This window comes from Apteryx mantelli, chromosome 2, assembly GCF_036417845.1.
Source record: "Apteryx mantelli isolate bAptMan1 chromosome 2, bAptMan1.hap1, whole genome shotgun sequence".
NCBI classification, from domain to species: Eukaryota; Metazoa; Chordata; class Aves; order Apterygiformes; family Apterygidae; genus Apteryx; species Apteryx mantelli.
Genome location: NC_089979.1, coordinates 45455944 through 45468202, shown reverse-complemented (window position 1 = coordinate 45468202; position 12259 = coordinate 45455944). Strand labels below are relative to the sequence as shown.

Genomic DNA, 12259 nt, shown 5'->3' with positions numbered 1-12259 from the left:
CCTGCGACCTGTGCAGAAGAGCTCGTGCAGCCGCTGCCACTGTGCTGCAAGAGCAGGCTCAGCATCAAAGCACCATGGAGAGCTCCAACCACCAGTACGTCTCCTTCCCGGACAAGAGTTCAGCCAGGTTGAGCTTTTCCAATCCATCTGTGGAAGTTTAATGGCTCTCCAAGTCCCTTTGGCAAATTTGAAAAGTTCCGCGTAGATGCTTACTTGATAGGTATGAGCCGAAATGGTGGTAAAGCACCTCCCCATTCTCACTTTCCTGGAGTGGTGCATAAGATTGAGGGCATAACTACACTTGCTGTATGTTGTAGGGATACCCCAGGTAGTTTCAGAAACTGGAATGAGTATCATGCATAAGTATTACTCTGTGTAAGAGAAAAGCCATATAAAGATTAGGGCTTATGCTATGTTGTTTTCAAGACTGAAGCTGGTATATTTCAATACCACATTGCACTTCGTCAGTACAGTTCCAATGCTGCTGCATTCCTTTTTAGCACATAGACACGTCCTATATATGTAAGATATTCACAAGGAATTCAGATCAGGTATGCAAACACCCTCACGTAGGACCCCAGCAATAGCCTTCTTTCTTTTTCTTACAGGATTCCACTGACTCCCCCCCCCCCCCTTTTTTTCTTCCTCCCGAATGGAAGAGCCATAGCAAGTACATTAGAAAAATATAATGACAGACAGTAAAAGAAATTCTGTCATAGGGTCATATGTTGAAACAGGTAACATTTGAATAATCACATCAACAAGTAACACTTTAAATATTTATTGACTATATTAGTCAGCTGTTTGAGGCTACATAATCCTCCAGTAGCATTTGGTCCTGTCTTGTATTAACGCTGCTTTAGTGATTTTTTTTTTTTTGTATCTGTAAAACTTAAGAGTTCTCACAAAATAAACATGTGCATGCGCACACACACTATATATACACACACAACTGGAAAGACAATGTTAAATGGAGTAGTCATATCATCCTAACTTTACACGTTAAATCTAGAGAATTCAGGCTTTTAACATAAACATCTCTCAAGTCAACAGCACATCCAGAGAATGACACTGGTTACATATAAACTTATCAGTGCACACGCACCAGGATTCATCCAAGGGTTTTATCTTCACAGTTATTGAAATCTGGATTCCTGGGACATTTTGGAAAACTATATTTTCAGCACATGTATCCAGGTTTTTCCCTCCCATGAAAACCAAGGCATAGAGGCAGGAGGAAGAGTTCAGGCAGGAGGACACGGATGTCCCTAGGTCTTGTTAGTAGAATTTTTCTGACACATGTAAAGTATCTAAAGACTTTGATTCAGAATCTTTACTCATTCTCCTTACCAGTCTATTTTTTCCTTAAATATTAAAACGAATCTGTTATTCATATGCAGTTCTGCAAGGGCATTCTGAAAACAAACCTACCGTTTGCTAATAAACATTTATATGGAAATACAGCAGTAAGTGCTGATAACTTGTCTACAGTCTATGTCGATAACATCAAGTACTTTAGAAACCTGTAATTCAGTGACAAAACAGTTGAGCTCAAGTGGAAATACACTAGGCCTCTGATGGTCAATTGTATTTCATTGTCTGCTTATCTTTATTGTAGATTCAAACTCATGCACATTATTAAATATTACTCTATCAACAGTCATTTTTGTTTCAATAACCTTCTTGCAAAGCCAAATTAAAAAGTTCAAGAACTCTTTTTAAAACTCTTCTTTCACTCCAGGTTAATCCACCATTTAGTTCTTGCTATAAATCATAGAAGTGTAAACAAAGTAAATGATATGTCACTCGAGTAATTTACTAAATGCTGCCTTGGAAGCACAGGGTTATACAAACAACTCAAAAAGCAGAAGTTGAATCAATCCACATACAGCGAGCATAGAACTGGGAAACCTGCCACTTGCAATTCAAAGCAGAAACTATCAGTATTTTTTTTCCCTTATTTTCCCAACAAATCCATTCACCTCATTCAGGGAATTACAAAAAAAAAAAAAAAAACCCAACCAACCAACAATACACACACACACCTTGTAGACCTGGAATACATTTCCTTATTAAGCTCTCCCTTTGAAGAATACATTCTTAATAAATGGTAAAAAAACATTTTTCCAGCAGAAACAAGAACTGGAAGGTCATTAGGTCAGATAAAGGGATTGATTCCTTGATAGATGCACTGGTTGATCAAATGTGTTCTGGACTTGCACCTTTTGTGATGGGCACCCATAACTTCCAATGATTTTCAGTCTGCAGACCTCCATGACCCAAGTCCAGAGCAAATTTTCTAGAGCAGGTTTATCTATGCAAAGGATGCAGAATTTCAGTTTTTCAGGTACAGATATGAACATTCCAAAACATGGATCCTAGAACCTAATTTGGCTAAGATTTGTCAGGTCTATCTATCATCAAGTTATCCATTCTATCATATTCGATAGTCAGTTTATGCAATTATGAAAAAACAAGACTACACTGAACAGAAGGATAATTTCTAGAAATAACTTTCAATAAAAAGTGTAAGACAATTCCAAACTATTGAACTAGTTCTAAACCATCAATAGTTTATGGCCTGTAATGTGACAGCATCGAGGTTCTTAAAACATTCTCCAAGACTAGTATATGCTTTGGAGATGTTTTTCTTCAATCTTTCTTTGTAATTGGCCCCATTGTTTGCACTTTCAAAATCTGTGATTGTTATCTACAATCACATTACTAGGATGCAATACTGCAGTACATATTGCAAAAGCTACAAAGTATGATTTCATAAAAATTATATAAATTGATACTAATGGTGTTCGTGAGCTAGAAGTAACCATTTCTGACAAAGAAAGTATATTTATTGTGGGGAAGGCACAATTAACTTTTCAGATTGTTCTTCCACGCATAACTAAGATGGTATTATTACTTCAAAATAAAAATTCACAAAAAATAAATTACTACATTCAGATACAAGTGAAGTGATTCAGCTTGTGAATGTTTTATAAATGACATAATATATCAAAACAACAAAAAAATTACAGGGCCTGATCCTTCTTCCCAATGAATTAATGCTAGGTTTGTTACTGACTTCAAGCAGCTGCTATTCAGATCCCAAGAATATACAAGATTGAAAGAAAACAGGTTAGGTATTAACATATAAACGCATGGAGCACAGTGACTCCACTATGCACTCGTACATAAGCTGTGCTATTTGCACAGGAATAAGAATAAAAAAGAGTGACTATTTATATCAAATTCTACTGTACTAATAACATTTTTATGGATTTTTTTTGTATTGGATAAATCAAGAAGGCTGTTTTTAAAACAAGAATTCAACATTATAGATAGGATAAGTATAGATTTTGTCCTTCCTTCAGGAAGTTAGGGAAGAGAAAAAGAGCAGGACCTTTGGAAACCTTTCAAGACACAGAGCAAGGAGATTTTGGATATACCGGTCATGGTGGAGCATGGGAGGAGGAAGACAAGTGTTTCTGAACAAAAGGAGCTTATTAAAATGAGGATACCGTATTTGTCCTTATAAATACATAAAAATATTAATTGGTTCCTATTCAAAAACAGAATGTGGAAAGCTACCTAAAAAATCCAGGTTTTCTTATATTTGAATAGACTTTTCAGACAGTTTTTCCTCTTTATTTGATTCATTAAGAAAACCCAGAGAAAAATTAGAAAGTCCAGTTAGGATACTACTGTTAAAGAGATTAGATGGATCCAATCTTTTTGGTACTTTTAAATAGGAATTTATAATGTGTTGCTCATGTTGTTTTCACTTAGGACTTAGACAGTCACTTCCCAGGTTACTGTCACATAAGAAGGAAATTCCTTCTCAGAGACACCTCCAAAGCCCAAGTTCTTCATGGCTAGTTTCCTATGGGTGAAGCACCACATAGACAATATAAATAATGTTTTTTCTGGCAGAATTACATAGGGAAAAAAAAAATTGAACCATTTCTGCTACCTAAGTTACTTAGCATATTTCTATCTTAATTTAAAATATTTCCAACAGAGATTAAAGAGTATTTCCTTGAATGGCACAGTTTTAGGTACCTGTTGTTATTTTTATATACAGTATATATATTTATATATAAATTACTGTGTAACCAGAAGATTGCACTCAGAAAGCTACAATATGATGTTTCAATATGTTTGCAGCATGAACTCTAACTGGAAGGCGTGCTCTAGCTTTCCATGCAGCGGTATGTAGTAGACATTCTCTGGTTCTTTTCTTTTTTGCTTTTCAGAATGTGTTCACATAACCATTCTTCGAATTCCGCACTCACAGCAAAACTTTGCCCATTCCACCGGATACCTTGTTCCACATTCATGACAGAATTTTGATAAGTGTACAGGTGAATTGCCTTCGCTGCTCTTTGAACTTCCTCCATTGACTGAGGATGGGTAGTCTCCACTATCATACCCAATTTTACCATCAGACCTGAAAATCACCAGATAAAAAGCATTCGTTGTAACGCAGTTCAGTATAACTTAATGAAAATTTATGTTAACCTTTGCATTGAATTACTACTGTTATCTAGTTTCATTCTTACACTTTCTATTTATTTACAGTAGTATACATTATGACTTCTCCCCAGTTCCCCTACGTATCTCCAGATATCCTCCTTCCCTATAAGGAAACAAACAAAATGCCAAAATTTCAGGAGCAGGATCACATATTTGAGGCACTAGTCATATTAACCAGAGTTTCAAAACTTAAAACTTAGCTTTTCAGCATAAGAAAGCTGCTTACCCTGCACTACATTTTTCTTCCCCTACGCTTTAAAAGGGCAGGCACCAGAAAATTTTCTGTGCTGAACATGCAAATTTCACTTGACTTCAACTAATAATGTTTGCAAAGGCAGAATGCTAGGCCCTTCGGTAACTGCTTTAGGATCCATAACTGCAGAACTACACCTACTCAGCATTCTCTCAGCTTCCAAATCATCGTCTTAAAAAAGAAAGCATACCAACAAAAAACAATTCTCCTCCCAAAAAACCCATCCACTTCCTATTTGAAAGATCCAGTCACCCATTTTTTCAAGAACTTCTAAGAAGCATGTGGCATTTCTGATGCTATCTGGGCATATCATATCTGGGATGGCTGATGAAAGTGATGTTATGTTAGGATGGTAAACATGCAAAATACATTCTGAGTGTCTTAAATATGGCAAATAATATGGACCATAAGTTACCCATTAACTGCAGAGAACAGTATTTTCTCCAACTTTTCCTGTAAGAATACTCTCTTTAAATGAAGTTTTTATTACTGACAAAACCCACAAAATTAAAAGCTACCTTGAGTAACTTTCTGAATTACTAGTTTTTCTTTTGTTTGTTAAAGCACCAGTGCTCATGGCTCTTGCCACACTAGGAGGGGTTGATGTCCGTGTTTTTGTTGTGCCTCTAAAACAGAATAGATATTTGGTCAATTATATACATACAGGAGTATATAAAAGAATACATATTTACAAATTATTAAAAAAATAGATGAGTTCAACAATCTACACATCAATTCACTGTATAAATAATATACCTTATTTCCTACGAATAGCAGACAGAAGAGCTTTGGCATGAACTAATATGACTTGGATTGAAAATAAATACTTAAGTCTTATAAAGACACAAGCTAAAAGGCTTAGCAAATGAAATGCATGAATGGGAAGGAAATTGCTATCACACTATCATACAGGTAGAGCACACACTATTGATTGTTTGTTTAGTATGTTCGCATGTCTTCCCTGACAGACTACAAGTCGCTTTATAGCACTGGCAGGGCTTTCAGAGAAATAAAAAGCAGCTAACTGCAGGCCTCAATAGTGCAAAAATAATTTAGAAAGGATACAACACTCACAGCCTTCTGCTACTAATATGAAGTTAGTCACATGACTTTTTCCTCCTAGACACACACTTTATTTAGCATGGATACATCTCAGACGATGCTTGGCAGTCACTTTTTCTCCTAAGCATAAATATTAAGAGCTTGCCACAGTGTTTTTACAGATGGCTTCAATAGTATGACCACACAGTTGTGAAAGCTACTCTCAAGAGGGTTTTATGAGAAGCTAGTATGCAGTCAACAGCACATCCTAAACACCCACAAAATCTCACTGGTTGCTCTGATGAGAACAGAATCATCAGAATCCCCTGAAAACTCGAGCAGCACTAAGAAGAGAAGTGGGAAGGGACATCCTTTTATTATCAGGGACCAAAGACAAAGCTTTTCTGTATTGTTCAAGAGAATTACCATACACCAAGATTTCTTCTTTTGCTAGACTTCAGTGACTATATTATCATATGCATGACACACCAGTATCTTTTTATTGTTCCCATTCTTAAACACTAATGTATAAATGAAACTTAAGTATGGGACTAGCTCACAGACATGAAAAAAGTTAAACCAATATTCTGTTTAAAAAGTTTTATTCACCAAGAGCCCAATCAAGAACAAAAACCCAGATGAACTAATTGCTCCTCTCAGAATTATGAACAACTTTGTCTTGATTTTCAAGAGTATATAAGGAAATGCATTCAGCTTCAGTAATTTCAAATGGAACACTAAAACAGAGGAACAATGCAGTATCTTTTGAATTTTACAAAGCACATCTTTCCCCATGTTACCAGCAAAGGCTAAGGAGGGCTTTTCAGTGTCATCCATTTAGAACCAGTTACCTGAACACTTCAATGGAAAAGTGACCAAATGATTAAGCACAAAACAGTGCAATGAGGAACTAAATTTAAAGATCAAACTAGGTGAAATTACACATAATTCCAGCACTCAAGTTCAATAGGAATGGCATCTGCCTACAAAAGGTAGATTGGAAATGTCTCCAATGCTCAAAGGTTCTGGAACACGTGGCAGGACACCAGCTCTCTCCTTCAGTTCTCCTGTCTGCCCTCTTATCTAGCTAACAAGGATAGTCTAAAGAGGATTTCATTAAAACTCTACAGACTCAAAAGCATTTCATAAGCTATAAAACAATTCAAACCTATTAAAAGTGATAATGTCAGTCTTCCAGAAGCTACAGAATTCCAGGATAAAGCTTCTAAGTATGGCCTAAAATAAGCTGTTACAAGCATGCATGACAGTACTGATTCTAAATATACTATGGGGTATTATTTCCTCCATCACACTTTACACTGAGGATGGACCTTTCCTTAAGTAAAATTCATTAGAACTAATAGTGGAGGAAAAAAAAATACTGGAGTGTTACTTGTTATGGAAGCTAGAAAAGTGAATAAAGACTAAAATGACTGCAGATACAGAAATGGCAAATCTCACAGGACCACTGAACAATAATGTAAAGAACAGAATTGTGCCCCAACATCTATTTAGACAATTCCAAACAATTTAAACCAAATTTTTAAAGTGTATTAATGAATCACACTTTTTTCTGGATTCTCAACAGTAGACTCACTTATATCTTCTTCAAAACTGATAGCAATAATTTCTTAAACTGAAATCTGTAGAGAATATAACTGAATTAACAGGTTTTGAACATAGTATTAGATAACTGGAAAAAGAAAAGAAAAACATTCAAAAGTGTCCACTACTCTTTCCTGTACTTCAACCATTCATATCTGTAAAATGTGTGTGATAATATATTCTCATTCTACTGAGTATTCTGAAAAAAGTCACCTGATGCTTTAATATTAGATGCATACTAAAGAAATTCCCCCCCCCCCAAAAAAAAATCAAAAAGTATCTTAAGAACATGGTTTGAATGGTGTCCAGTAAGGCATATGGGCCACAAACTTGAATGTAGAAAAAACAAAATATTGAAAAGTCACATTGAAAGTGCACTGTCCACCCTTTCTGAGTGAAACACACAGTCCTGTGAGTGGTTAAAACATAATCCATTAAAGATTTAAAAGGATACTTTAATTTTGAAGTAGCTTTGTGTACAATTTCTGCAGGTTTTTTTTTTCAATTAGCTTTTTGAAAATTCAGCAAAACCACTAATCTACTATCAGTCTGATATAAAAGCTTAGTGTTACTGTTTTAGAATTAACTGTAATGATTTCTGCCATTTTGATGAACAAATCAATAGAAGTAGCAGACTGCCACTGTCTACAGCTTTATGCACCCAAGATCTAGATACAAGATTAGCATTGAGTTTCATGTCTATTTGATGACAGAAATCTTGAAATTGCATCTTCAAGTTGCAACCTGATCTCTGGAGAAAGATGTCTTCCAATAAGCCTAGACATCCTTGATTATCTCCACTTCTGTCACCACAGTTTGATCTCTTCCAACCTGTCCAGCCTCTGCTGCTTCCATCTACTTGTCCAGTTCTATTTTTCATGTAAAGATATATAAACCGCCGTTCTAAGTTGTATAATGTGAAATATTAATGAAGCAGATGAGGCTGTATCTTTAATTCTTAAAGTTAAGACATAGCTTTAAAGATATTTAGCATTCTGACTTTCCAAATTTCAAAAGAGCCAAGACTGAAGGGGACCTCTTCTCCTAAACAGCTTGAGTTGTATTCCATTCCAACTACTACAACACTTCTCAAATCAAAAACTGAAAGAAATTTGTAAAAGAAGCTTGTCCACTTCTACTTATCATTGTGCTAAATCGCAAACATGTTCTTTATGACTACTGGCAAGCCAACTGAAGTCCAGGAACTTTTGCCATAAATTGTAGTCACCCGCATTGCAAAGCTGAATGTAACAATGGCTAGTGGCTATTTACAAGACATTTGTCCCCAACTGTCGGCATATAGCGTCTTGAATAACCTGCCGTAAGGAAGGCAGACTTAAGCCATGATTCTAGGGGGCATTTGAATAAGTACAAACAAAACAGTGAAGTTATAAAGAGCAGAACAGGTGCCTATACTTTAAAAGAACTTCTCTCAAGAAGAAAAGTCTGGTCAGGGTGCTATGTCTAAGGGCTGCATAAAAGATGATACTTACTCTAAGCATATTTAGTAGGCCACTAAGACCAATTATCAACATCTTAGGAACAGATTATAAAATGAAATTGACCTAATTTGGGGGATGCTCATCATTCACAGCTCTAACCAAATATGCAAAGGAAAACAAGAAATCTGTATCTCTAAAAATTGCCATTTTTTAAATCCCTTTGCTTCTTAAAATAGGAACCCAAATCCAAATATTTTGGTCCTGTCTCAAAAATAGGTCAGCTTTGGTTATAACACTAAAACAGCATTATGAGATTTAGATCTGTAAGGCACTTCTGTACTCTTAAATGCTTACTTCAGTTTTATCTCAGGTTTAGAGAGATAGAAGTTCATTATTCTTAATCCAGAATCAGTGACAGAAGAAACCAATTCTGAAAATGGTTTTCATCATGTTTCCTAACCTACTATTAGAAGCAGTTTATTTAAAATGAAACAGATGCTTATATTACATTCTCTTCTCTCACAACATTTTATATTGAAGACATACTGGGCAGCAGATATGCATCAAGATCACATTTTTACTATTCCAGTGCTTTTGAGGAACATTTCTGAAAAACAAATAAACCACACTGATTTGTAATACTTACTTCTTAATAGGCAACAACTCATTTGGTCTTTTGACGGTACTGTCTGTTTTTGTATCAGTGTCATACAACCTTTGCACATCTCTTCCAGTTCGCAGTGGTGGGCCTAACTTGTTCATCTTACTATTAAAATATATAAAGGGGTACTCATAAGGAGATTGCTAGATTGCTATTTAAGTTATAGCAAAAAAAATTAAACAAGTAGTCACAGTTAAACATTTTGTATTAAAAATCCCATTTACAAAACAAACAAACAAAAACCCCCCCCAAAAACAGATTTTAATATTCCAGCAAACATAAGAGTTCTACTTTCCTAAGGGGAGCATTTCATAGACTTGTATTTGGATTAGGCTTCCAATGCTTTTTTTTTTTTTTTTTTTTTTTTTTTTTTATAAACTAACACTAGTTATCTTCACAAACTGTGCAATGCACTTAGGTTTGGGCTGTTTTTTGTTTATTTGAACAATCGCTTTCATAATGTTAAGTTTATCACCATCTAGAAAAGGGAGCTAATATTTACAACTCATATCAATTTTATTAAGATGCTAGGAAGTAACAAAGATGCAAGTACAAGCCACCTTGAGTTCACAATTAGCAAGAAGGAAAACTTTTCACTATTTTTTTTTTTTTAAAGGCTAAACACAGTGCCCAGATAAAGTAACATGCCTTGTATTCTCTGTTCTCTTATGGAAATGAGAAAAGGACAGAGGAAAGCCTGAACAAAAAACAACTTATATTTAAATATATCAAAAAAACACTCAGAATATACAGCACTACACACACAAGCAATACTCCTTTTAATACAATATATAACAATTCCCAACCAAAAAGTCCTGGCAGAATATCGGGGGGGGGGACGGGGACACACACCTCTCTCCCCCACCTCCCCATCATAAGGAAAGCTGTATCTTCTGCGAAGTCACAACTTATGGTAGAAAAATTTAGACTTCTTAGTAAAGTTTTTTTTTTTTTTTTAAATCTCCAACAATACAGTAAAACTTGCAAAAACTCAACTATATTTCCACTCCTAGATTAAGAATTAAATAGAAATTTCTTTTTATTCTCAAAAAAAAGTTTGCAAGGTTTAAGTCCCAACTGAAAAGTAATAACACTTCTAATCTCAGAGCATTTTTACTGATCTTTCTGAAATTTAAGAACTATAAACAGACAAATTTAATGGAAGTGCCTGGGTAGCTGAACTGTTAATTTGCTTATCTGTAAGTTTCCTACTAGGTATGGGAAGTAATAAGGGGGGGGGGGGGGAATAAAAAACCAAAACCAAAACAAACCCCCACACACTTAAAATCATTGTGGAGTTTTCCCAACTCTTTTGTCATACAACCTTAATGAACTGCAAAGCCAGAAACATTACTAAACAAATAGCTTATTACTGTCAAGGACACACTTATCTTTGATATAGCTTTTATTATCTCACACAAAAACCCAAAATACTCTTGTGCATCTCTAACATCCCTATCATACTTCTTTCAATACTCTTTCTACAATTCCATCATTTTAAAAGGCACAGATCCTACACAGTTTGCAACATCAGCAGGTTTTGGAAAGCTTCTGGTACGAACCTTGCAATTCTCATTACATCTGTACAGCATCAAAGGAAACCCCCATATAATAAACAAAAATTTAACAATGCTAAGTGATATTCATGCATTATAAAGCCAGAAGGGAGCACTGAAAATTTAGTCTGACAATTTAGCCTGCAAATAATGCGGGTTGTAAGGCAAGTTCTCCCAACTTTGTCTTCCCAAACAGATGTTCTAGTTCAAACTAATTAACATGGAAATGCTTGATCAATTCCCATTTGACCAAATACATACTCTCTACATATTTCCCTAAGGTTGAGAAGCAAAACTGATGCCTTTGACACTGCAAGACTCATATTCTAGCCTGTCAGGATTTTCTTAGCTCTTCCTGAACCTTCACCAATTTAATCAACATAATCCTTGAACTCTGAGCACTTAGAGCATAGAATATTGAAGATAATATCCTAGCAGCGGTGGTGACACTGCCAAAATAAAGAACTGAGGTATTCTTCCACACTTAAAAAAAGTTTCCAAGTTAACTCAGCTCTTTCATGTATTAATAAACCAACCACAATCATAAGAATGCTTTGAAATGCAAAGTGGACCAAGACAACTTATCTGTTTTCACTGAACAAAGCTGTATAAGTTATAGTCTTAATGAAAGGAAATGAACAGTTTTGAAGATATAAGATTTTTAAAGGCTGCATATGCTGCTGGGAAATATATAACTGTAATTTAAAGTTTACTGGTGCTGGTTAGGTGTGCATTCATGTTGCATTTGAGCTATATGACACAGTACTGGGTGTGTCAGTAATAGACATGATTCCCAGCAGGCATACCTTTGGTGAGTTTAACCTTAAATAGGACAAATTATCTCAAGAATAAAAAAGATAAAGTAATTACTAAGGGTTCATTTGCCATACTAAGAAACACCACATATATCTTTTTCTTGGGGCTTCAAAAACTATTTCCTATATGAAATAAGCAGAGAAAAGAAATTAGTCTGTACATGCAAAAGATCTCTGGCTGGCCAGAAACAGGGGTATTAAGTTCTGCTATTGAAAGCATAATTTGGGGGTGGAGTTTGCCTGTTTGCTTAGCCTAAGGATGAGGAAGAAAAAGAGTAGGTTCTCCCTATGAAGATCTTTAGTTAGTTCTGGCAGCTTCCTAGAACTCCCCCTCCCCCCCACAAGTAATAGAAGAT

General features: G+C 35.4%; 1 protein-coding gene across 2 annotated transcripts in view; it reads right to left on the bottom strand.

Moving 5' to 3' along the window:
• Window positions 1-765: 765 nt before the first annotated feature.
• ZC2HC1A (zinc finger C2HC-type containing 1A) overlaps window positions 766-12259 on the bottom strand; it is a 36761-nt gene continuing 25267 nt past the window's right edge. The window contains exons 8-11 of one of the 2 annotated variants that reach the window (XM_067290571.1): window positions 9518-9637; window positions 5302-5409; window positions 4290-4444; window positions 766-2314 (exon numbers count right to left, since the gene is read on the bottom strand). In XM_067290571.1, the coding sequence (XP_067146672.1) occupies window positions 2154-2314; window positions 4290-4444; window positions 5302-5409; window positions 9518-9637 (544 nt within the window). In that variant the 3' untranslated portion in view covers window positions 766-2153. Of the gene's footprint in view, window positions 4445-5301; window positions 5410-9517; window positions 9638-12259 lie in introns of both variants that reach the window. The other variant, XM_067290572.1, reaches the window with a different exon arrangement.